At 40.9% G+C, this 27,035-nt stretch overlaps 1 protein-coding gene across 2 annotated transcripts in view; it reads left to right on the top strand.

The window, feature by feature from the left end:
* The window catches only part of GPC6 (glypican 6), a 1,121,471-nt gene that overhangs the window by 994,793 nt on the left and 99,643 nt on the right, over window positions 1-27,035 (top strand). For both annotated transcript variants that reach the window (XM_086709530.1, XM_025924536.2), the window contains exon 5: window positions 16,475-16,605. In XM_086709530.1, coding sequence (XP_086565656.1) covers window positions 16,475-16,605 — 131 coding nt within the window. The remainder of the gene's footprint in view (window positions 1-16,474; window positions 16,606-27,035) is intronic.

Below are 27,035 nucleotides of genomic sequence, written 5' to 3'. Positions count from 1 at the left end.
GCTGATGGCTCAGAGCCTGGAGCCTGCTTTGGATTCCGTGTTTCTCTCTCTCTGCCACTGCTCATGCTCTGTCTCTCTCGCTCTCAAAAAAATAAATAAATAAACATTAAAATAAAAAAAAGAAATCTTGTAAGAAAGTAGTTATATCTTTTTGAAAGCCAAATAAATGAAGTGACCTTTAATTTTATGGCTGATGTTAAATACTCCTTCCCCATACACGTATTCTAAGAACAGACCACTGCATTCTTATATTCAGCAAGGTTATATTTCAATGATACGTTCTAGAAGAGCCTAAACCCCCAACACTAATAATGGAAGGCCCATAAAGAGGAAGTGTGTACCCGGAGCCTGAACATGAGAGCGGCTATCCAAAGCTCCCAAGAGCACTTGTTTGTGTGACACAGCCTTATGGAGAAGCAGGACCAGAGAAGTGTGGGCAGTGATCCGCCTGCCTCAGCCTCATTAACTGCACAGATACACGCTCAGGCCCACCTACCTGGGACTCGAGGAGGTCTCCTTAGCTAGAGTGACAAGTTCAAGCAGTTCCTTGGTGTTAGTTATGGCCTACTCAGACCAGCACCTACTCTAACCACCCCACAAGCCATGAGACTTTGGGCAAGCTATTTCACCTCTAGGGTCTAGCCTCCACAGTCATTAAAGGAGATGATAGTACTCCCTACAGCATGGTATTGCTGTAAAAGTAAAATGAATCTCTGCCCTAAAGCTGTTAGACCAGTACCAGGCCCAGGCTCCATGAAAATGCTGCCTAAGTACCCAGTCCTTCTCTGTCATGGGATCATGGCCTCTCTGTCTCTCTGTCTCTCTGTCTCTGTCTCTCTCTCTCTCTCTCTCTCTTTTTCTCTCTCTCTCCCCACCCTTTCCTCCCTCCCTCCCCCCCAGTTTAGAAAATGATCTGTATCTTCACCATGGCGCATATTTTGAAGATAACTTGATAACTTGAAATAAGATGTAGAGACAGGGGTGCCTGGGTGGCTCAGTTGGTTAAGCGTCCGACTTCAGCTCAGGTCATGATCTCACACTCCGTGAGCTCAAGCCCCGCGTCGGGCTCTGTGCTGACTGCTCAGAGCCTGGAGCCTCTTCGGATTCTGTGTCCCCCCTCTCTCTGCCCCTCCCCTGCTCATGCTCTGTCTCTCTCTGTCTCAAAAATAAATAAAAACATTTAAAAAAAATTTTTTTTAAAGATGTAGAGACAGAAGAAATAATAGAAGTCATCTTGCCATTTCACAGGGTGAATCAGATGTGAGAAGAGATGAAGTTATCACCTGCCAAAATGGTGGGGGTTTTTCTTCTCTTAAACAATCCAGCATTTTACTTTGGGTCTGATGACCCATCATACAGGGCAGACTGCCCTGTATTTTCATCTTCCTTTTGTTTCGCATGGCAACAAAATAATAAAAAATCTATACTTTTTAATAACACCAGTACACACATGAGAAGGAGAGAAGGGTTCCATTGCTTGCTGAATCGCTCACTAATCACTCGGTTCAGACCCAGCAGGGAATTCTGACAACACACCTGACTTTTCATTTATTTATTTTTTATTGGTTCTGGGAGAGGTTCGTGATTCATTCCATGTAGGTTGCAAGCCCTTGTGCTACAGGAACAAATGGTCTCTGGGGTTATTTGCTTTATTAACTTTTAGGGCAAAGGAGGGAGAAATAGGAGGATTGCTTTAACTGCAATATACTGGCAAAAGGTTTAGGCTTTTTTGGTTTATTGACACCCGAAATGCTTTAGCTGGTTCTGTTTCTTTTTTCTTTTTTTCTTTTCCAATATATGAAATTTATTGTCAAATTGGTTTCCATACAACCCCCAGTGCTCATCCCAAAAGGTGCCCTCCTCAATACCCATCACCCACCCTCTCCTCCCTCCCACCCCCCATCAACCCTTAGTTTGTTCTCAGTTCTCAACAGTCTCTTATGCTTTGGCTCTCTCCCACTCTAACCTCTTTTTTTTTTTTTTCCTTCCCCTCCCCCATGGGTTCCTGTTAAGTTTCTCAGGATCCACATAAGAGTGAAACCATATGGTATCTGTCTTTCTCTGTATGGCTTATTTCACTTAGCATCACACTCTCCAGTTCCATCCACGTTGCTACAAAGGGCCGTATTTCATTCTTTCTCATTGCCACATAGTGCTCCATTGTGTATATAAACCACAATTTCTTTATCCATTCATCAGTTGATGGACATTTAGGCTCTTTCCATAATTTGGCTATTGTTGAGAGTGCTGCTATAAACATTGGGGTACAAGTGCCCCTATGCATCAGTACTCTCCTGTATCCCTTGGGTAAATTCCTAGCAGTGTTACTGCTGGGTCATAGGGTAGATCTATTTTTAATTTTTTGAGGAACCTCCACACTGTTTTCCAGAGCAGCTGCACCAGTTTGCATTCCCACCAACAGTGCAAGAAGGTTCCCGTTTCTCCACATCCTCTCCAGCATCTATAGTCTCCTGATTTGTTCATTTTGGCCACTCTGACTGGCATGAGGTGATATCTGAGTGTGGTTTTGATTTGTATTTCCCTGATGAGGAGTAACTGGTTCTGTTTCTTAATGGTAGGTTGGCTGACTGTGCAGAAGGAACCAGCACGATGTAGTAGAGAAGGCCTGTTTGAAGACAGAACTGGACAATGGTCACAAGTCTGCCAGGGTGTCCAGTCAAATCACTAGACCCCTCGTGTCACTGGGACTGGGTGACCTTCTCTGTAAGATAAAGGGGTCGTGTCAGAAATTGTCCTCTTTCAGTAAGGGTTTATGACCTCGTGGATGATGATGGAATCAAACCTTCAATATTCATTTTGTTGGTAAATGAAAGGACTCTCCTCTCCACAAAGATAACAATAAGCATACTGTAATAATAAGCATTTAGTGTGCTACGTGCCTAGTTCCATCTAACCCCCACGGTGACATAGGAAGAGCCCCCATGATAACAGAGGACACCAGGATCACAATGGTTAAGCAATTTGCCCAAGGTCGCGGAGCCTATGACTCGAAGCGAATGCTTTTATAAGTTTGTCAGGGACAATTGAGGATCACGGTGCCCACACTGAAAGAACTGGGGCCCTAAAGGAGGCTTAAAGAAAAACTTAACTGCAGCAAAGAAGGAAGGAGAAAAATCTTAGGGCAAAAATGCTCTATCTTTATCATTTATGCTTTCTCTTTAGATATTTTTAAAAGTGGTGAAACACTTGTAATTTTAATAACAAAATAGTAAGTAAGCACATTGATGCTATTTGAGCATTTTCAATACTTGGTATAATGGATAGAGAAAGAGAGAACAAAGATTTTGGTCAAAGGGATGTTGTTTGCACTGAATGATTTGCTTTTCTTCTTTGGGTTCTTGTTTCCTAAACAATAAAACCAACTGGTTGGTCCAAATCAATCCACTAGATACCAGAACCCTCTGGAGGCACCAAGAATGTAAAGATAAGTATAGTTCTTCTGTGAAAGAGATCTTTAAGAATTCTTTACCCTTTAATCCTGTGATTCATCATCAAGGCAAAGATTGTTGGGTTGATGTGAATTTTTGGAACGTTCCTAGCTACAAATGACATAAAAAATTATTCATATGAAGAACCAGCAATAAAAATTTGAATAAAGGATTATGGTTGGTAGTATACACTTTGATGTCCATCAAGTTCCTGATTTACAAAGCCCACTCTTTCTGGCTTGTGATGTAACTAAACATCTCAAAGATATAATACGGAATTGAGATGATGCTTGCGTGAATATATTACATTTTATGAAATGCAATGCATCATTCTACTAACAAGAAACCAACATCTGAAAATGAGTCCTGGAAATTCCAATGTCTGTACTGTGCTGGGAGTACTGGAGAATGTTTCTCCCACAATTTGCATTTTCTTTTACAGTGTAGAAGCAAAATAAACCTCTTTGTTTGCATTGGTTTCCGAATTAAATTAGTTTGTATATTTGTTCTCTCCTCCTCTTCCTGGATTTGGTTTCAAAGTAAACAGTGATCTTCATTAAATTCTCTTTTATTTGGCTTAAGTTCTTTAGTTACTGTAATTATTCTGGGTGACTGTCCCTGCCTTATTTGGTATCAAATATCTGTGCACTATTTTAAACTGCATTTAATTGGTTCATTTCCATTTTCTATTATTTACCTCACTTTGTGGTATTGATTTCTGTAGCTAGATCTGACTCCTGTTGTTGTCTTCTTTGTCTTTTGTTGTTGTTATTGTTGTTGTTGTAGTTTAATGGACCTAAACACCGCACAGGCTTGGCAAAATAAGAAAAAAAAAAAGATCATTAATTTGGTATTTAGTGAATGTGGACAAATTGCCAAGAAGAAACACATATGACATTTATCACAGAGATTGTTTTCAAAGTTAATGGCAAACTTGGACTCTTGAGAAACAACAGGAATTGCTTTGTTTGGTAAAAGCCAAATATGTCAACTTTTTTTTTTTAGATTAACCTAGGAATGACCTCTGACAGAAAGGAAACCAGCCATACTTTTCAATTTCAAGCTAAAAGATCTAAAAAGTTATTCTACCTAATAAAAAAGTACAATAAGATTCTGAATTCCCACAGAAACTCTTCATCTACCTTATAACACAACAAAAGCCAGCAAGGGGCTATTTATCCTACAGGCCAGCGCTAATAAAGTTTTGCAGGCATTTGTGATGGTGCACATGGCAGGGGAACAGACAGACAGACAGAGTCTTAAGGCAAAGAGGGCAGCAAATTAGCTTTTAAGTTTCTAGAAGAAAATAAAGAGAGTTTTTAAAAACTGTTCCAATAATTTATTTAACAAATGATGATTTCACAACTCCAGATCCCAATTTTTCTAGGGTTTGGGACTACAGACAACAAAGATGAAGTCTGTGCCTTCTTGCTGTCCAGAATACAGTAATCAGGGGCACCTGGATGGCTCAGTCGGTTAAGTGTCCACCTTCAGTTCAGGTCACGATCTCATGGTTTGTGGGTTCGAGCCCTGCATCAGGCTCTGTGCTGGCAGCATGGAGCCTTCTGGGATTCTCTGTCACCCTCTCTCTCCACCCCTTCCCCACTCATGTTCTCTCTCTCCCTCTCTCCCTGTCTCTTTCTCTCTCTCTCTCTGTCAAAAATAAATAAACAGCAATCAGATAAGAGTGGTAGTTTGTAGGGTAGAGAAGGTTTTTCTAAGATGTGACACGGGGGTGAGACCAGTAGAAAATAAGAGAGAAATAGAAATTTGGGGGAGAGTATTCAAGGAAGAAGTACCAGGCCAATATTCATGGAATAGCGAGGAAGATAGTGAGGGAATACCTGAGTGGAAGTACATTAGATCATAGAGGTGAACTTGGAAAGGAGAAAGCCTGTGTAATACGACACAAGACCAAGAATGAATAAATGAGTGGTAAATTTGACGATAAAAAATTTCAAATTTCTGTGTAGCAAAAACTACCATGAACCAAGTCCAAAGATCAATGGCAACTAGTGAGAAGAAATGGTGATTCATGTCACCAAAGAGCTGATGTCTTTAACGTATTTATTTTTACAAAAAATAATTCCTTATATCAAAATGAAAAAGTAATCCAACAGAAAAATAAGTGAACGAAGAATATGAAGAGAAAAATCCGGTATTAAACATATTAAAGGATGTTCAATCTTATAATGAAGGAAATTCAAGTCAAAACCACACTGAGATGCCAGTTTCTTACCCTATCAGATTGGCAAACAGCCAACCGTTTGATCTTAACAACATCTAAAAGTTTGAGACCTAGAAAACCAGACACTGTTGTGTATTTCTATCAGGAATGTAAACAGGTACAGTCTTTACAGAGAGAACTTTGGCATTGTCAAAATTTTAAATGCCAAAATATATTTGACCTAGCAGTTGAACTCCTAAGATTTTATCCAACACAGTTATTTGCACATATGTTGAATGAATCCTGTGCAAGGATACTCACTGTGGCATTATTTGTAACAGCAGGAAGCCACGGGACATGTTCAGTGGTGAGAAGTGAATTTGCAATGAGGGATGAAGTCTGGTTACCAATCTCTTTTCAGACTTGAACCTTTGGAAGTTCTCCAGCAGATAAAATGAGAACAAGGCAACATATAGAATAACTAGTTGGCCATCAATTTCACGAGGGATTGCATGTGTGGGGGACGTTGGTGACAATGTCGATGTCATTTTCAGAGTTCTGATGGAATGCTGAGAAGGGAGTCCTGTACATGGGGCAGGGGCACCATGGGTGGTAGTGGACAGGGCTGCTAAGGCCAGGCTAAGAGGTCCCGACTTTCTCCTAAAGTCCATGGCAACCTTTAGAACAAGGCAGTGACCTCATCTGATTTGCAGTTTTAAAGACAGTTCTGCTAGCCACATCTGAGGAGAGATGACAGAGCAGCAAAGGCAGAAGTAGGGATCGTGATCAATGTAAAAAGTCAGAAGTGCAGTCCAGAGAGGGGGAAATAGTCTCTGTTTGGGATTCTTATGAATCAGAATTCTAAAAGTGAAAATGTCTTTCCTATAGAATTCCTTAAAAACCAAAAACAAAAACTACAAGAAAAAAAGACAAGCCCCTCTGAGAAGGGCGTGGCCCTTATGACCAGAAAGAGCACGTGCTCTCTACCCTGGCGTGGCCACCCTTTTCTGCTCAGGTCTACCTGCCTCTGGATCCCTGTCGCCTCTAGCTCTGCCCTTTCCAGGCCTCTCCAGAAACATTCCTGTCCAAGATCTCATGAGCATTTTAATTAATCGATTTGGCAAGAGCAAAGCACGTGTATACTCAATGTGCCTGTTTCCAGAAGCCACAGAAAGCAAAGCTTTCTAATTACATCTATCCCATGGGCATAAATGAGCACATACATGTATGTTGAAGCTGGTTTTTTTGTTTTCTTTTTGTTTTATTTTTTTTTTTAATTTTTTTTTTTCAACGTTTTTTTATTTATTTTTGGGACAGAGAGAGACAGAGCATGAACCGGGGAGGGGCAGAGAGAGAGGGAGACACAGAATCGGAAACAGGCTCCAGGCTCCGAGCCATCAGCCCAGAGCCTGACGCGGGGCTCGAACTCACGGACCGCGAGATCGTGACCTGGCTGAAGTCGGACGCTTAACCGACTGCGCCACCCAGGCGCCCCATGTTTTCTTTTAATGAATAACTAGATGTGGGACCACCTGGGTGACTCAGTCAGTTGAGCGCCCGACTCTCGGGTTCAGCACAGGTCACGATCTCACATTTTGTGAGTTCGAGCCCCCCATCAGGCTCTAAGCTGACAGCAGGGAGCCTGCTTGGGTTTCTCTCTGCCTCTGTCTCCGCCCCTCCCCCACTTGTGCTCTCTGTCTCTCTCAAAATAAGTAAATAAACTTAAAAAAATTTTTTTTTAATGAATAACTGGATGCCAGTGAATGAATTTACCAGGGTACCTTTAATATTTCTTGATTTTCTTTTATTATTATTTTTTTAATTCTTTTTTCTGCTTCTCAGTGGGGAAAATATCTTGGTTAAGCTAAAACACTGGTGCATCAGATGGAAGAGGGAGAGCATTACTTGTAAAAAAAAATGGTCACTATGGAATTCCTATGAAACTATAAAGTAAATTGTGCTTATAGATTTCATTTTTCAAAAAGTAGATTATTAAGACAAATGTAAAAGGTTTAATGAGAACTTTGAAATGAAGTTTTTATCTTAATTCAGATTTCCCTCAAAAGGAAAAAAATTGTTTAAAAAAATTTTTAATGTGTTTTTTATTCTTGAGAGAGAGAGAGAGAGAGACTGAGCACGAGCAGGGGAGGGGCAGATGGAGAGAGGGACACAGCATCGGAAGCAGGCTCCAGGCTCTGAGCTGTCAGCACAAGAGCCCGATGCAGGGTTCGAACCCAGGAACCGTGAGATGGTAACCTGAGCCGAAATCGGACGCTTGACGGACTAAGCCACCCTGGAGCCCCTTAACTGAATTTTCAAGGTCATTTCTACTCTATCATTATTTAGGAAAAGCCTGGTAACACCTCATTTGAAAATAAAAGCTTTCTCTTCCTGTCTCCTCTAAAACATTTTGAAAATCACTCCCTTCTACATTAAAATCCGTAGCATTCAGCAAGATCATTTCGGATGTTACATCTCCTATTCTCAAGAAATAAATTAAAAATATTTATCTGATCGTATGAAATCCTACTTAATATTTATATCCTAGAGGAGCGTAAACATTCAACAGTCCCTGCAGCAAGACAGGTTTTAATCCAGTGCCATCCAGAGATCAGAGATAACATCCAGCTCCTGTGTCAGAGTTCTTGCTCTTCGTAAAGTCAAATACTTAGAAAAAAATCAGAATATTTACCTTTTGCCAAGCCTGCTGCCTCTCTGTCTCATGCTCACCTCCCAGGAGAAAAGTATATCCTGATGTGAGGCTAGCTGATGTGCATTTGGGGGCCCTTAGTGCTCTGTAGGCTTAGAGCAAGGTTTTGTTTTTGTTTTTGTTTTTTGTATGTTCCCTGGAGGACAATATTTATTTTTTCTTGATCATTCCACTGTTTGTAAACCGGGGTTATATCATAGGTGTTAAGTTTGTCAAATATAAATTGGCTAGAATTCTGAATATTTAGGTCCTGTCAAACAAATACTGGGAAAATATCTGAATATTTTATAAATATTGTCATGTGGCTGCAACCACATACGCAACCTGGTTTCCTGTTGTCACAAATTAATGGCCCTCAATTTAACAGCTTATAATAATTGTATTATTACAGATAACAGTACCGTGGATCAGGAATTTTAGTACAACTCAGCTGGCTGATTCTTCTGCTCCACATGGTGCTGACCGGGGTCACTAGATGGTAATCAACTGGGAGAGGAGTCTGGAAGGTCCTAGACTACCTCCCTAATGTGTCTGGCACCACGGCAGGTGTCTTAGCCCCATAGAGGCTGCTATAACAAAAATGCCACAGACTGTATAGTCTAAACAGCAAACATGTATTTCTCACACTTCTGGAGGCTGAGAGATCCTAGGTCAAGGCGCCAGGAGGTTTGGTGTCTGGTGCGAGACTGCTTCCCTTCATACGCGCCCGTCTTCTCAATGTGACCTCACATGACGGAAGGGACAGGGAGCTCTCTGAGGTCTCTTTTATAAGGGCACTAATACATTCATGAGGGCAGAGCTCTCATGACCTAATCGCTTCCCAAAGGCCCCACCTCCAAATAGCATCATCTTGGGGATTAGGTTTCAACATATGGATTTGGGGGGGACACAGACATTCTGCCTGCAGCAGCAAGGGTGGCTGGAAATCTGGGCCCAGCTTGCGACTGTCACCATGACCAGTCCAGCATGGTGATCTCAGAGTAGAGTCTCATAAGACACAGAAACCGGAAGCTACAGTGTCTTCGGTATCGGTCTAGAAATTGGCAATGTCCTTTCTACTATGTGCTGTTAGTGACAGTAGTGACAGAGCCCACCCAGATTCAAGGGGATGGGACATAAACCCCACCTCTCAATAGGAAGGGCATCAAAGACTTCGTAGTTATCATTAATTGGTAGAGCTTGACATCATGAGAAAATAACGCAGTCTTGCGTCTCAGCAGTGAACTCATCCATCACAAAGCAGCTGTTATCAAAACATTGATTTGGCATACCAAAGAGCTATACATCTTAAAGTCATCCGTGTGCCTCTTACTTTCTTACAACTCACGTCAATTGCCGTCAATGCTTCCACCAAAGTATCTTGTAAGTTGGTCCTCTCTTTTCCACTTCCGCCCAGAGGTGGTGCCTTGTATGAGCTAACCTTTGCGGACAGCTGAGTATGTATGTGCCAGGCATTAAACTAACAACTTTACGATTTCATTTGGTTCCTCTTGCCACTACTATTAGGTAGATATTGTCATCACCTCTACTTCATAGATGAGCAAGATGGGACTCTGGGACGTGCGTTATGTCTCCAGCACTTAATAGATGGTCCTAGATGGAAACACAGGCACCTGCCTCCATCTAATCAGAATCAGGTGTCCTCATTCGTAACAGAAATGTCTGCGCTTACTTGAGCAAAACGCCTTGGCCTGGAGGTGTGGTGTTACCTGCAGCCTGGCTCCTCACCTTTGGATGAGCATCGGGTTGAGCTGCTATGCAAGCCCCCTGTGCTCTCACAGAGTCGCCTTCCTGTGCCTCGGAACCTCAGGCTGCAATACCAGTTATTTTTTTTAATGCTTACTTATTTATTTGTGGGGGGGGGGGGGGAGCAGAGGGAGAATCTTAAGCAGGCTCCACACTCAGTGCAGAGCCCGATGTGGGGCTCGATCTCACAACCATGAGATCATGACCTGAGCTGAAATCAAGAGTCAGACACTTAACTGACTGAGCCACCCAGGTGCACTGATACCAATTATTTTTAACTCATCTAAACTTAACCTCTATTTGGAAATGAAGGTTTTATATACTGTTTGAGCAAGACAACAGTCCTTTGTTTAAAGAGAGGGGCAGTCGGTTAGGCATCCGACTTGGGCTCGGTCATGATCCCACAGTTCGTGAGTTCAAGCCTCGCGTCAGGCTCTGTGCTGATGGCTCAGAGCCTGGAGCCTGCTTCGGATTCTGTGTCTCCCTCTCTCTCTGTCCTTCCCCTGCTCACACTGTTTCTCAAAAAAGGAATAAATATCAAAAAAAAAAAAAAAAAAAAGAAACAAAACTTGGATGACACAGAAGATATGTGCAGAAGGATCGGCTGATCATTAGCTGACATGCTAGTCCTGCCCCAGTTTAATTGGCAATAGATAACAGCTCAAGAACACAGTTAAAAATAATGTTCCAAATAATCCAAAACGTAAAAGGCACAGAGATAATTAAGACAGGGTAGGATGGCAGCCTCTGGAGTAAGTGATGGCCATGTTGTGGCTTAATTGATTGCAGAGGAACTTACGAACGACTGCCTTGGTGTCACAAAAGTAGTGGGAGGGGAGAGAGGCATGTCTTCCTTCAACCCCAAAGAAGAGGGAAGGTTCTTCTGACACCTGGAGAGCTTAACTAATGACCGCCTTGCCCAGCCGGTGGGAGGCAAACCAGTCAAGCAGGGATGCTCTTGGCTGCTCGGCGGGCCATGCAGACCCTCTCACCACCTGAGGTCTGGGGCCCCCGGGAGAGTGGCCATTCACTCCCAGGCCTACGCATTGTCCCAGGACTGGATAGCTCTAGCTTTCCACTGCCACTTTCTCATTCTGTAATGTAGCTAAACTAGACTCCTAAATACAGGAGGTATAAGCATGACGCTATGTAGTGGAAATGCAAAATACTCAGAAGAGTTTTCTACAAAGCTTTTTCTTTTTTGGCCCTGGGGAATCCTGTCATGTATATTTAGAATGAAAAGGGGAACTGGGCACAGGGATGACTGTATCTTAAGGAGACATGTGTTTTTGTTTTGTTTTTGTTTTCATTGAGATATAATTGACATGTAACATTGTATTGGCCAAGGTGTACCACATAATGATTACATACATATATATATACACATATATATATGATTACATGTGCGTGTATATATATATAGATAGATGATCACACAATAAGTCTATTTAACATCCGTCATGATACATAGTCACATATTTTTTTCTTGTGATGAGAACTTTTAAGATCTCCTCTCTTAGCTGAGTACCTGGGTGGCTCAGTTGGTTGAGCGTCTGACTCCATTCAGCTCAGGTCATGATTTCACCACTCATTGAGTTTGAGCCCCACATCAGGCTCTGTGCTGACAGCCCAGAGCCTGGAACCTGCTTGGGATTCTGTGTGTGCCTCTCTCTGCTCCTCCCCAATTCGTGCTCTGTCTCTCTCTGTGTGTGTCTCTCTCTCAAACATAAACTTTAAAAAAAATGTTAAGATCTACTCTCTCAGCATCTTCCAATGTGCAAAACAATATTGTTCACTATAGTCATCATGCCTTACATTATTACATCCCCAGGACTTATTAACTGAAAGTTTATACCCTTTTACCTCTTTCACCTATTTGTCCCACCTCCTAATTCCTGCCTCTTGCAACCACCAACCAGTCCATTCTCTGTATCTGTGACTTCATTTTTTGTAGATTCCACATATAACTGAGATCATACAGTATTTATCTTTCTCTCTCTGACTTATTTCACTTAACATAATGCCCTCTAGGTCCATCCAGGTTGTCACAAATGACAGAATTCCTTTCTTTCCCATGGCTGAATAATATATATATATATATATATATATATATATATATATATATGGCCATATGTTGGCCATTATAAGTAATACTTCAGTGAACATGGGGGTGCAAATATCTTCTCAAGTTGGTGATTTTATTTCCTAGAAATGAGATTGCTGGAGCATATGGTAGTCCTATTTTAAACTTTTTGAAGGAAACTCCATAGCATTTTCAACAGTGGCTGCACCAATTTAAGTCCTCACCAACAGTGTAAAAGTGTTCCCTTTTCTCCACCTCTGTAGTTGATCAGCACAATAATAATTACTGTTCTTTTTTATTATTATTATTTTGGTAAAAAACACATAACATATCTACTCACTTAAATTTTTAGGTGTAAAATATAGTATACTATAGTTAACTGTATGCACGTTACTACTCTTAATGATGATTCTGAGGTTTTGAGCCAATCTACATTGGCTTTTGAGTCTTCAAAGGAGAATTTAATTTACTTAGTAATTATATGTATATAATTAGTATATATTAGTTTATATATGTAATATATACTAACATATATATAAGGTATATAAACTAGTGTGTATATACGTGTGTATTTATATATATATTTGCATACGTATATGCAAATATATATGTATATAATGTATATATTATATATATGTACATATGTATAATATATACATGTGTGTGTGTGTATATATATATATATATATGTATAATTAGTAATAGCCTAAACCACATAACTTAAAGTAGCATATTTTAATTGCTGATCTAAAGTAAAAGAAAACTAGACACTCACCTACATCAAAAATGTATCGTCTTAAATTAGCTCTTATAAAAAACTAAATGAGTTGCAATAAAGAATGGAAATATAGGAGCAACCAATTTGAGTGTAGGTGACCATTAGGTTATGTTTAATATACAGGATCATCAACTGGGCTGCCTTTTTCCAAGGCCATAAAGGCAAATGATCAGGAGTGGTTCACCCTGAGCAATTTTATCATGATTAGAGTCTAAAAAGAGGAGATAAGTTTGCAGACCAGAAACCTAACAGGCATGCACTATGGCAGGAAAGGAACAGGGAACAAAAAGATGGAAGTCACCAGAGAGAAACAGCTCTACTTTATGATAGAACCCCATAATTTCAAACTGTCACACTAAAATAAGTCCTTAGCATCCAGTCTGAACACTGGTCCTTATTACCCAGAGCACAATGGCTCTCAGATTTTCAGGAGAGCCTACAGTATCACTGTCTCAAGTCAGCCCATTCATGTCAGATGAATATACCTAGATAGACCGACCAGTACTCTTTGTATTATGATTTGTGCAGATACTTATGTAAAACACACAGTTAACGATCCCTTAACTGATCCCTTAAGGATCAGTTTCTTTCATTTCACGTTGTGAGTAACTCCATAGGGCCAATTCTTTTTCCTGTACAAGGATTCTTGCTTCTTCTAGCAGGATATACCCATCTAGAGAAACTTGGTCATTCGTCATAAAAAATCATCATCAAAAAACCTATTAGAAAGCTAAGGGTAAAGGGGATTTTTTTTTTTTTTTAAGAGAGAGAGAATGCACTTGAATGGGGGAGGGGCAGAGGGAAAGAGAGAGAGAATCCCAAACAGGGCTCAATCCCACAACCTTGGGATCATGACATGAGTCAAAATCCAGAGTCAGACACTTAACAGACTGAGCCACCAGGCGCCCCTAAGGGAGGTTATTTTTAATAAACATACAAAACAGATACAAAGACAGAAAAGAAATAGATCAGCTCTCAGACAACAGCCACCTTTTAAAACCTTGAAGGGAAAAACATCTTTAATATCAAAATACTACAACCCTACAATGTACATCCTCTGGCCACGCTGCCAGATAACTAAGGTCAGCAAGATGCAGAGAAATCACTACTTTTGTTACAAGATCTTGTCGTGATGTACACAGATAAGTCTGCATTATCTAAGGGAAAAAAATCAGAAAATTTGTTGTTAGGGGATCTTTGTGAATCTATTCATACTCCAAATTTTCCTAAGGATACTATGGGACAGAGTGCCAGGAATGTGGCTGGAAGAGAGCGCATTTATTCCCGGGGCATTACACGAATTGTAGAGCAGACTCCATCCTGGGGGCTGGCGCAGAAAACCAATTGATACTGTTCAAGCTTATGTTGTTCACAAAACCTAGTCCTCTTTAGAAATGTAAATCTGTGCTTCCTAAAGAGTACTGTATCCTTCTTTCAAGAATTCATCTCTCTTAAAAGGTTTCTCATCTGCCTAATTCATAACTATTTATAACCCTGAAAGAATTTTGATTGTTGGGCTTTGGTTGAGCATGGTTGGATATGAATAAAGATAAAATTTGGTCTCCTCACACTAATACTATAAAATAACTGTATAAACAGCATTTACCATTAATAATATATTATATTTAGAAAGCAGATTATATGATATATGTATGGTATATTTCTAGTTGCATGCTTAAAATATTTATGCACAGAGGAAAAAAAACAAGGCCTACACAAACTGTTCAGAGTGTTTTTCTGGGAAGTGGTATTATCAGTGTATTTCACTTTTTGTTGGTTTTTTTTTTTTTTATATTTTGTAAGTGTTTGATAATAAACATCTATTATTTTGAAAGAAGGAAATTGTTTTAAGATTGGCTCCCAAGAGCTTTCACAATTGCAAAACCTGAGATCCAAGACGGGAATCTGTATGTTAAAAGCCTAGGCTGTGTTGCCTAATATGGTAGCCAGCAGTCTCAAGCAAATTTTAAAAGTATATTTAGGAGAACCTGGGTGGTTCAGTCACTTAAGCCTCCAACTTCGGCTCAGGTCATGATCTCACAGTTCATGAGTTCAAGCCCCGCGCTGGGCTCTGTGCTGACAGCTCAGAGCCTGGAGCCTGCTCAGATTCTGTGTCTCCCTCTCTTTCTGCCCCTCCCCTGCTTGTGATCTGTCTCTCTCTCTCTCTCTCTCTCAAAAAGAAACATTTAAAAAATATGAAAATTACATGTAAATTAATTAAAAGCCAACTAATTTATTAACAATTTAATTCTCCAGTTGCACTAGGCACATTTTAAGTTTCAACAGCCACATAGTCCTCATCACATAAAGTTCTATTCGACAGTCCTGTTGGAGGCAGGCTACCAGGCTGTGCCCTGAACAAAAGCGAGCCAGTTTTCATGTGTCCATAGGAGTGGACATATGCCCTTCACCATAGACCCTGAGAGACTCTTCATCACCAGTCCCTTTTATACACCTCACTAGACTGAGGCCAGGTAAGCTCAGGGTTTTTTCCCATAGCCATTCAGCTAGTTAGTGACAGATGAAGGATGAGAACTCAGGGCTACTAGCTCCTAACACATAGCTCCTGTCAACATGTCACTATTACCATCTTTTCCAGAAAACTAAAGCTTCCCAAACAATACTTCAGTTGAATTCAGCTCAATTTTGTTTCACAGACATTTTTGGATGCTGAAAATGTGATAGGCACCATAATAAGCCTTGAATATACAAAGCCAAGTAAGAGATGTGTCTCTACCCCAAAGCATGCCTAAGTGCTAACCCAGAAGGGCATCCGAAGTGGTGTGATAGTACAAATCAGGGACAGGTCTGTTCTTGGGAGTTCTAGAAAGGTTTGAGTAGGGTCTGGACCTTTGTGCACCCAAATCCATGCATTAGCACTTCTTCTTTAATATTCTCAATTTTCCCCATCCTCCAGGAGAAAAGAGGCTAGATTCCATTTTTTTTTTTTGAAATCTACTTGATCCCTGACCTAATTTTGCTTTGTTTCTATTTTTGTTCTTTGGTTTAACTTCATGTGGAATACTAAGATACCTTCAACTCTTTCAATATGAACAAGTTTTCTTATTTTTAAGCCTGGTTTTATACATGTAAAATAATTTTAAATATTCAAATGAAATTAAATAAAATACTGCTTTGGTGTTTAGTCATCCACCCCATTTTTGGACTACATAAAAACAAATAAAAATTTTGAATGAATGGGGAGCCCCTGGGTGGCTTAGTTGGTTAAGCGTCTGGCTCTTGACTTCAGGTCAGGTCATGATCTCACAGTTCATGACTTCGAGCCTCACATGGGGCTCTGTGCTAACAGTGGGGAGCCTGCTTGAGATTCTCTCTCACTCTCTCTCTCTCTCTTTCTGCTCCTCCCCCGTTCGCTTGTGCACCCTCTCTCTCTCTCTCTCTGAAAATAATAAATAAACTTTAAAAATAAATTTTGAATGAATGATTATTTTTCAACCAGTTCTGTTGGAAATGTTTAAACACAGGCTAATGACTTGGAGCTCTGTGTTCTTCTATAAATCATGTTCCTGTGTTTTAACAGATGCAATGCTCTTGGTGGCAGAGCGACTGGAAGGACCATTCAACATTGAGTCTGTCATGGACCCAATAGATGTCAAGATCTCTGAAGCCATTATGAACATGCAAGAAAACAGCATGCAGGTGTCTGCAAAGGTATTTGCATTAGTCATGTTTGTACTAATAAGGAAAGTGCAGGAATCTAAAAACGAAGTAACTAGATGTGTCGACTGGGATTATGAATTCTAATACATCGTCAGAGAGCTTGTCCTGGTGAGCTACAAATTTGCTATTGCATTCAAAATGTCTACCAAAATGGCATTGAGAGGGGAAGCAATCTTTTATTCTCAGCTACTCAATCATGAAGTTTCAGAGAGTCCCAGGTATATTGACTAATCCCTCACATTTGTGAGCAATTTGGGGGGAATTTTCTTTTTAATATGTTTGAAATCTCTGCACACCGTCAGCCTGTTCTCTCTCTAGGAACTTCTAATTATATCTTCAGCTGTGCAAACCCAGCAAATGTTCTATATGTTCCGTCGTAAATAATTAAACATTTCATCTGACTTCCTGTTTTAAGACTATGGTGTAACCTTCATTAATGACCCTTTAGGGGAAAGTGCTCCTTTGTATGAAGTCAAGCACACGTTAAAAGAAGAAAAGCTCATTTTCATAAATCATATGAGACAGAGCTTCTGGGTTTGCAGCTGCAGAGACCCCAAATGCCAGGTGCCCAATTTTTATTTGTCTCTGCTCAGTTGAAGATAAGCAGGACCTGCATTAAGCCAAATGAAGAAGTTTGCAAAGGGTCTCCAGCCTGTCCCTTCATCGCCCCTTTTCACCCACAATGGCGACTGCACAAAGCCCTTATGTGCTCTTTACTGGTCTCCCTGTCATTAAACACTAACCAAATCTATATCAGTCCTTTGAACCTGGTTGGTGACTGAGTGATTGCGTTTTAATTGAAAGTCGTTCACGGAAAAATAGGTCAGCCAAAGAGATGCATGCTTAGCTTTCTTCGATTTGTAAAATCCTTTGTGACATTTCAAATATAATCAAGGAGGAAGGGATGTGTGATGGGGAGAAATTGCAGGGCAGAAAGCCAGCCATGGAATCAGACTAGGTCTCCGTGGATGAGTCTGAATCAAGCCAGATTTGGGCTTTTCAGGGTGAGCTGGTAGGAAGCAGGGTAAGAAAACATCTGGCCTGGGTCCCTTTCTCTCTGTCCTTGAGAGAGGAACAAGCCAAAAGTTGTATAGGCCTAGATCTGGCTTTTAATGAGCTTTGGGGGAGCCTGTGTCAAGGAAGATGCTCCAAATCACCACCGCCTGTTGGGGAAATGGCACGTTCGGGGGGTCCGCAAAAAGCTATTTTCTTTCTTTCCTGGGGAAACAAATCGCAATCATTTATTCCTCTCAAATCTACTGCCCGGACGGGGACTTGTGTTGTTTTGAGAGGTCACTAGCTCAGCAGTGCTTAAGTACCAGAAACTGAGGTTGCTAATATGCAAAACAGCCTTGCAGGAGATGGTGTGAGTTGTACACTGACAGACGTGTCTGCAGTTTGAGATCATCACACTTCTTAGAAGGATTTGCACTGGAGCGTGTGCATTCGTGTTCAAGTTACTCTATTAAAAATTCTCGGGGCGCCTGGGTGGCGCAGTCGGTTAAGCGTCCGACTTCAGCCAGGTCACGATCTCGCGTTCCGTGAGTTCGAGCCCCGCGTCGGGCTCTGGGCTGATGGCTCAGAGCCTGGAGCCTGTTTCCGATTCTGTGTCTCCCTCTCTCTCTGCCCCTCGCCCGTTCACGTTCTGTCTCTCTCTGTCCCAAAAATAAATAAACGTTGAAAAAAAAAAAATTTTTTAAAAAAATTAAAAAAAAATAAATTCTCGAAGAGGTCAGATGGACTCTCTTTCTTCCCAGAATGTGGATGAGACATTTTTGTTGAATTTGTCCAACTACATTATAATAGTAGGGCTGTTAATAAGGGATGTGCTTTTAAAAAGACATATTTCTTGGTAAGAAATGTCAAAATCAAGAGTAGAAATAATATAGGGCATGTAAGAGGACACTCACCTTAGAGGATACAGCATAGCGGGTCATAAAATAACAGTACAAAAAATGTCAAAGGGGCTAGAAAAGGTGTATCTGGTAGTCTTGACACAGGGCAAAGGGGAGGGAGTTAAGGAAGGGGAGAGAGGAGAGGTTCTGCAGGAAAAAAGGATGGGAGGCAGACTACCATCTGGAAGAGGGTTTGAGGAAGGACCAACGCCAGCCTCACACACAGGGGAGAGGTAACAGGTGGTTGGAACTTGGACACATTTAGCAGGAAACACCAATAGGATTTGCTGAAGAGGCGGATATGTTCCTAAAGAGGCTTTATTGCATCAAGGGAATGGAATTTGGAAATAGGTAGTTTCATTTTCCATATAAACCATATCCATGAAATTATGAATGAACTAAAGTCTGAAATCTACATTCTAGCTAAGAACTGGAGGGTTGTCTTTTTCCTATTTCAAAGGCCCCTCAGTCACCCTTGGTAGACAGTGACAAGGAATGGAAGTTCTAGATTTCCACACTTTCACCACAGTATTTGCATAACGAGACTTCCTTGCCTTCTGATAAGGCTTTGAGTGAAGCCAGAAGCTATTTCCTAATTGAGGGTAGGGGTGGGGGGTGGACAGACATCCTGAGAGTTGTAAAGCTCACAAATTAAAATGACTTTTTACTCCAGGATATGATTGGCAACTTCTCCTTAGAAAATCATTGACCTTATTACACCAGTGGCTGATAGAAGTCATTCCGGAGCCTCCTTCGGAAAAGCAACAGTATTTATAACTGCTAGATCATATGTGTTGAATGCTTACTGCAAGGGACTGCACTGGGCTTTATATGGTTTATGTTATGCAGTATTTATAACAATGCTTATGATGAGATAGAACTCCCCCCCTATTTTCCAGATAAGGAAACCAAGGCATAGAAAGGTTAAGTAACTTACAAACCCCTCATGGTGCATGAGGGGTGCATTGAGGGTGGCCTGGTGGCAGAAGCCACTTTGCCAGATCACTGCGTTACAACGAGGAGGGTGCCTCCAAAGCCAGTCTCACATAAGGGCGGAGTTCAGCAAATCTGTGCTGCATAGACCAAATATTAAGAGAAAGTTCGGAGACTTTCAGTAATACCTTCATCAGAAGCCGAGGAAACAGGGTGGCAAAGCCAGAAGGACTCAAGTTGTCCGTCTTTCTGTCCGATTCCCTTCAAAACGTACCTTGCGCTTCCCACCATGCTGAATTCTCATGAAAGAGTTCTCTTGTCTAACCTCATCACTCATGGCTTCCAGCCTTTTCTCGGGTTGTGATAGTACAAAGTATAAAAGACTACTCTTGTCTCCCTTTTGCTATCTGAAGGCGGAGAGGAGCACGCAGCAGTTTCAGATAGGAAATTTCCCTCTCTAATGGTTCTCCTCGTATCTGTAGGAGGGAACAGCTCATGCAGTGGGATTGACCGACCAATGAAAAAGATCTGTTCTCACCATGTGTGCTTGTGCTCCAATCTTATCTTAGATCTGTTTTTACAGATATTATCAGATCCTTTTCCTCTCCTATTTAGCCCACAGCTAAACTGTTATCCGTAAGGGATACTGACATTCCTTTCAAAAAACTACATTGGCTAGGGGCGCCTGGCTGGCTCAATCAGAAGGGCATGCAACTCTGATCTCAGGGTCATGAGATTGAGCCCTACATTGGGTGTGGAGATCACCTAAATAAATAAATAAATAAACTAAAAAAAATACATTGGCTATATGAAGTTGTATGATCCAGTGATAATAATTTGGGAATAGCATTATGGCACTTATTTCAAACTCTTGGTTTGTATATTCTTTGTATAATATCATATGTTATATATTACATATATCATTATATGTGTATATATGTGGATATACACATTTAAGTGTTTTTTTTTTTTTCTTTTGAGAGAGAGAGAGAGAAAGAGGTAGAGAGTGAGCAGGGGAGGGGCAGAGAGAGAGAGGGAGACAGAATCCCAAACAGGTTTCACGATGTCAGCACAGAGCCCAACGTGGGGCTCAAACTCAGGAAACATGAGATCACAACCTGAGCCAAAATCAAGAGTCAGATGCGTAACTGACTGAGCCACCCAGGTGCCCCTGTATATACACAATTTTAAAGACTGGAGACAAACGCGTGTTAAAATTTGGTTGGTTCTTTTTGGGCGAATAATCACCTAGTAACAATGATAATCATCATTGCCACCATTAGTTGAATACCTATTATATTCATTCACCAAATACCCTATCATGTACCAAGCCTGAAGAATGTGGTAGAGGACAAAATAGATCCTCTGCCCTCACGTCAGTCTCTTTCTAGATGCTTTATGTATTTATTTCACATCCTTGCTGCAATCTTGTAGAACATCTATTTCCTGATTTTATAGGTAAAGAGTGTTAAATTTACAGAAATTAAGTAGCCTGCCTAAAGTCATGCAACTACCAAGTGGCGAGCTGGGATTACTACTGCAAATGGTCTGATCCAAAGAAAGAAGACTTTCCCAGTATGCCACTATTTCCTCAGTAAGTGTCTTCCCACCTGGTCTAGACATAATTCAGCCCTGGAGGAAACAGCCTTCGCACGAGAGGGCTATTGCCCAACACGTACCACAGGGAACCTTCTGATGAGAAACACATGCTGTTAGTTCTTCAAGTCCCAACCAACCAAGCTTCTCACATTCACCAATTTAACCATCTTCATCACAGACAGGAAAGCACCCTTATTATTCTACCGCTTCTGTTACCTACACAAATCAAAGAACTTTGCAGGTTTGTGGAAATTCCCCAAGGGAAGGGAGAACAAACCTTGCTGAGTCCCTGTCTGTGAATTTCAGATGTGTTGATAGTCTCCTCCTAATCCTATCAGGGAAGGTGGAACTGATCTCACTCGATATAATTTAACTGCATTAGGAATAATTTCAAACCTAATCCAGGAAAAGATTGGTTTGTCAGATATAATCTAAATTAAGAAGAGAGCCATTAAATTCCAATTGAAACCATCCATTCAATTAATACTTATTACAGACGAGGGTAGAACCCATTACGGAAGAGCAGGGTGGCCTTCAGGTACTTAATTTTCTCACGACAACTCTTTCTGAATCTCCGGCACAAATGAAGATTTAAAAAAAACCTAAGAGGACAGAAAAGAGAATATAATAACATCTGCCTCTAGGTAGTGGGTCTTAGTTTCCTCATCTGTGAAATGAAGGGTTCTTTGAAATGTGCTTTTCCAGTTCTGCACAGTTTACAGTGTTGTGAACATTATCTCTTTATCTCTTCACTACCGGTTAGAGTTTCCTTTCTGAGCATCCAGATATTCTTCTTGGGATCTTTTGTTTTTCAAAACATTCAGACACCAATGATGTCACATGTGGAAACTATCTTCTTTCAGATATGAAGACTCTGTTTAGAATTTAGCTCAAATAAGTATATTTTTATTCCAGTGGTGTTTATATTTACTTTGAGCTTCTAGATTCTGTGTGCACTTCTTAAGGCAGTAAACATGATATTTCTCGTGTTGTGGTTATTTGCGTACTTACCTTCTCCTTCCAAGATTAAAAATTATTTGAAGACAGGAGTTACATCTTATTTGTTATTACATTCTTTAGAGAGTCATCCTATCGCATCATTGTATGCATGGAAACCACATTGTATTTTGCTGAGCTGAATTTGGAATGTGAAAGTATAATGCCACAGAGACTTCAACAATGAAGAATAGAAAACACCTTAAAATGTATTTGAAGTCAGTCTAGTATTCTTTAAAATAGCATAAATGTGAAGGGGTACCTGGATGACTCCGTCAGTTAAGTGTCCAACTTCGGTTCAGGTCATGATCTCACGGTTTGGTGAGTTCAAGCCCCACGTCAGGCTCTGTGCTGACAGCTCAGAGCCTGGAGCCTGCTTCACACCCTGTGTCTCCCTCTCTCCCTGCCCCTACCCTGCTCGCACTCTGTCCCTCTGTCTCTGTCTCTCTCTCTCTAAAAAGTAAACATTAAAAAAATTTTTAATTAAAAAATGAGGATGCTAGTAGTACCTATTCATAGACTTTTTTGAGAGTAAAATGATGTCATCCATGTAAAATACTTAGCGTGGGATATATCAAATTGAAACCACTTGTACAAGTTCAATGTTTTCATTGCTGTTATTGAAAACATCTATGATGTGTAAATCCTAAAGAGCATTGATTGGCTCTGTGGTTTTGCCTCCTCCATGATGGCCTGTGAGCTTCTCTTTAACATCTCAGATTCAAAGAGCAGGATGTGATATGTACACCTACTCTGAAAGTCACCTGTGCTCGGTGTTATTTTCAATGGCAGTGAATCACCTTGAAAGGGACACATATTTTGGCATGGCCCGTGGCATGACATGGCACTGAAGAAATGTCTAATGAACAAAGCCTTCAGGAGGAAGGGGCTCGGGGAGAAGAGTGGGGTGGAGAGAGGCTGTCAGCAACTTACTCCCTACCTGGTGGTCGCACCAGTGCCGATACAGCAAAAGGTTTTAGAAGAATGTCACTGGCCTTTGCCTAATATCACATTATTCTTACATTAAGGGAATAATTGGCCTGCTGCATTGACAAGTGGCTCAGTTCCTTCTGCCTGATTTCTGAGGAAAAAAGCAAATGGCTATACTATTTATTATAAAATTCTATTTCTATTTCTTCTTCGGGTTTTTTTTAAATGTTTATTTTTGAGAGAGAGAGAGAGAGAGCACGCACGCACAAGCAGGAGAGGGGCAGAGACAGAGGGAGATGCAGAATCCAAAGCAGGCTCCAGGCTCTGAGCTGTCAGCACAGAGCCTGGTGGAGGGCTCGAACTCACAAACCGCGAGATCATGACCTGAGCCAAAGTCAGAAGCTTAACCGACTGAGCCACCCAGGCACCCTGTTCAGTTTTGTTTTTAAAAGAAAAGAGGGAGTCCTCAATGATGTCTCGATTCAGAATATTCAGAAGAGTTTCTCTGGTTTTTCAAAATTTCAAAGTTTATATTCTGCCCGTCAGCTCTTACTTATAATATTTCACCAAGAAACAGTGACCTCCTTGAAACATCTTTTATTCTTTGATTTCTCTATTTCTACACAGAAAACTAGAATCTGTTCTATTCCTGTTTGTGACATCACTGGATAAGAAAGCCAGATTTTTCAGATGGTACATACAAAGAAAAGAAAGGAAGGAGGGAAAAAAAGACACCTTTCTTATAAAGTAAAATGAAGGTTCGAGAAAAATGCCTACAATGCATTAAAAGAAACGCATCCCAAGCAAACTAGTTTTAACTTTCCTTCCATGTACAGGGATTTAAAAAAAAAAAAAAAAAAACTCCCTCCTTTTGATGATAAAGGGAAACTCCTGATTATCTCTAACCTTTGGAGATTTATCTTAAGATTTTCCTTCACTTTAACTTCAGGGCAAAAGATGAGAAGATGACCTTTAATGAAGCTTACTCAAGAATAGGTGACTGAAACTCAATTCGGTTTTTTAACATTCAGTGCGTTCTTAGAAACAGAGGAAGATACCCTCTCACTCAAAAGAAAGTCTTCTTCCAACATCCTCCTTAGAAGGGAACTCCTTAGAACTTCGAAGAGAACTCCTTCCTTAGAATCAGGCTTTCCAAGGGCCACGGACGGTCGTGTTGAGGAATTCAGTAGACCCAGTGTGACCCATATACAGTCATCCCCGGCTCTTAGTGTTGCCCCCTACCCAGGGATACACCGTCCTGCTGGCTTCAGAGAGTCAGTGCCCCAGCCATCCTACATGTATGCATAGGAAGGAGCTACCGCTGTGTGTTTACAGTAACTTGTTCTGCCACAAATGTTTGAATTATATGGCTTCCTATAAGTCTTTCTTCTAACATGTTTTGCAAGTCTCTTTCATTTCACCTCATTATTCCAGAATAGATCTTAAAACACCAGCCTAGATGCCTTACCAAGTGAAAATCAATCATTTCTTTATTAATACACGTGACCTGTTAGCTAGACGAAATGTCTTTAAAACTTGGGGCGCATGGGGGTGGGTGAGAAAAAGAGCTCTTCTGCAGAAAAGTGAGACCTCTTCGGACACAGTGTTCTGACTTTGCTACAGGGACGGGAGTAATTTCCCCCCGAATCTCTCCCAGCCCAGCCTGCTCTCCGGATCATGCCTGTTTATCCAAGGGTCAGCCACACATCCCCACCTGCCACCCGCAATAGCGCTATGATGGACCCCCCTGATCAGTCATTCTAAATCTCTTTTGAATCCATCCACCGTTGGCTCCCTTCATTTTATCATCTCCCATGTGGATTATAGCCTCCTCATTTATTCCCTGCCTTTGGTTTGGCCACGCTCTCATCTATTCTCCACAGTCACCGGATGGATTGCTAAAAATGCAGATGTGTTCACATTACTCCCCTGCTCACCAGCTTTCCATGGCTCTCGGGTGCCATTAGACTCAAGGCCAGACGTAGCCCGGCACAATGTTGTCCTTAGCCTGTCTCCCCAGGTCACCACTCACCACTGTCTCCACCTGGAATTATTGAAGCAAATGTTTATTGAGCATTGATTATCTTCCGAGCACCATACTAGATGCTATGGAGGTGGTAGTGGATAAGACCAACCGAGTCTGAGTCCTACTAGACGTTTTAACATAGGAAGTAAGAGAACCTCTGTATGTGCCACACTTACAAGGTGGCCCTGGCTTTGTTGTTCCGAAGAACCATCCTCTGTCACCTCCATGCTTTTGCACAAGCTGTCCTGTCATCCTGGAACATCCTGTCCTCTCCACCCCGAACACCAAATATGCACCATCTTCCAGTATTTCTGGCACATTCCAACTATTTCTTTACTTCCTGGGTAAGATTCAGTGATATACTGGCAAATGCTTGCACAACCAGCTCTCAATGCAGTAACCATGCAGTTAACCATGTAAATGAAGTTATTAACTATGCAGTTAGTTACTAAGCATGTAGTGTTTGCCAATTTCTGTTGTGTAAATATTCCCACCATGGTGATTTCATGCTACCAACGTGATGTCACTGAACACAGAGTAGCTCACCACAAGGTAACATTTCCCCCCTTTAGTGATACAATTGGCATAAATAACCTCAAAGGCGTAAGTAATAGTAAGTAATTAGGAAGTAATGAGTTTTGAGTATATATTACCTTTGTTTTCAATATAACGTATACAAATTTCTTTAAGTTTCTACAGTTTAGCTTTTGATAATCACTGTTTAATGACTGGCTTGCAGAATTCCTGAAAATTTAACAAGTGGTCTTGTGAGCCCATAAGAGCCAGTTCGAACATAGCACTGCTATTCTAGAAATCCTTCTCTGACCCTCCATTCTGGTTAGTTGCCCCTTGTGGGTGCCCCATTGCATTTATCATGATGTAATTGTCCAGTTTCTTGTCGGAACCTTCATGAGAGCAGGGGCATGTCCAGGTGGCACCTATGTCTGGCCATAGTGACCCTCAATGAATATTGTTTGTGTGATGGGTTGAATGGATGATACAGAGCCAGGCTGATGAAATCTACACATGTATGTAAATTCAGCAAAATGATCTTAAAACTCATAAACAGAGGGCATATAAAATAATCATTTAGCCAGGCCAAGAAGGTTAAGGTCTCTTCGTCTCCACTCTCAAAATACGCTTTGTTCGGTTCCTTGTAATTCTTCCCTACTAACCATTTGGGAGAAAATGTTAAGGTGTTCTGCTCTTTAAGGAAGGCAAATGCTTCAAGGGAAAAAAATCATCTTCTCAAGCAAATGGAACGAATTTGCTTTTATTGAAGAAACAATTTTAAGACGTATGCAAAACATCTGACAGATATTCTGGAACCAAGCTGCATAAGCATTGGGAGTAAATTTTTAAAACCTTAAAACTGACATGGTAGCTGGCTTTTGAAAATTGAAGCCAGTGAAAAGCAGCCAAAGCTGAAACTGATGAGTTGACTTGATTCAATATAACCCGAAATTCTCTTCACGGAGTCCTGAGCCTGCCCAGGGACCCATGTGGAGTTTGCCAGACAACTTGGCCAAGGGATCATTGTAATCAGTCTTTAGGGGGAAAAAAGCACGAGTCAGGGAGCAAAGAAAAAGAGAGGAAGAGAGAGAAGGAGGGGTGGGTGAAAGAACACAAGAAAAGAGCAGATTGTTCTGAGACATTAGGATGAAAACATGTTTTCTTAAAAAATCAATCCATAAAGAGAGCTGGCAAACTAATAAAACAAAAGAAAAAGAAAAAGCCTTGATATTTAAAATGTTTGTGTAATGAGCACAGTAATTTTGTATATCAAAAGAAAGAAGTCATTATTAAAAGTTTTCGGTTTATATTCAGGAAAAGTCTTCGTGGGATATTAGCAGAATGCAAAAACCACTGTGAAATGAGGCTCTAGGGTGTCAGTTTAATCTTGTGTCATGGTGATGATATGGCTTTTCTGGCTATGACTCTTAATAAACTGGGGTTTAAAAAAACATTTCAACTTATTCACATCTATTTACTAACGATAGGTGGACAACTCCTGCACTCCCATTTCTATCTCCAGATTATAC

The sequence above is a fragment of the Puma concolor genome, chromosome A1 (genome assembly GCF_028749965.1).
Source record: "Puma concolor isolate L17-30 chromosome A1, mPumCon1.1.hap2, whole genome shotgun sequence".
NCBI classification, from domain to species: domain Eukaryota; kingdom Metazoa; phylum Chordata; class Mammalia; order Carnivora; family Felidae; genus Puma; species Puma concolor.
Note: the sequence above shows the minus strand (reverse complement) of the source record. Positions and strands in the feature narration are given on the sequence as shown.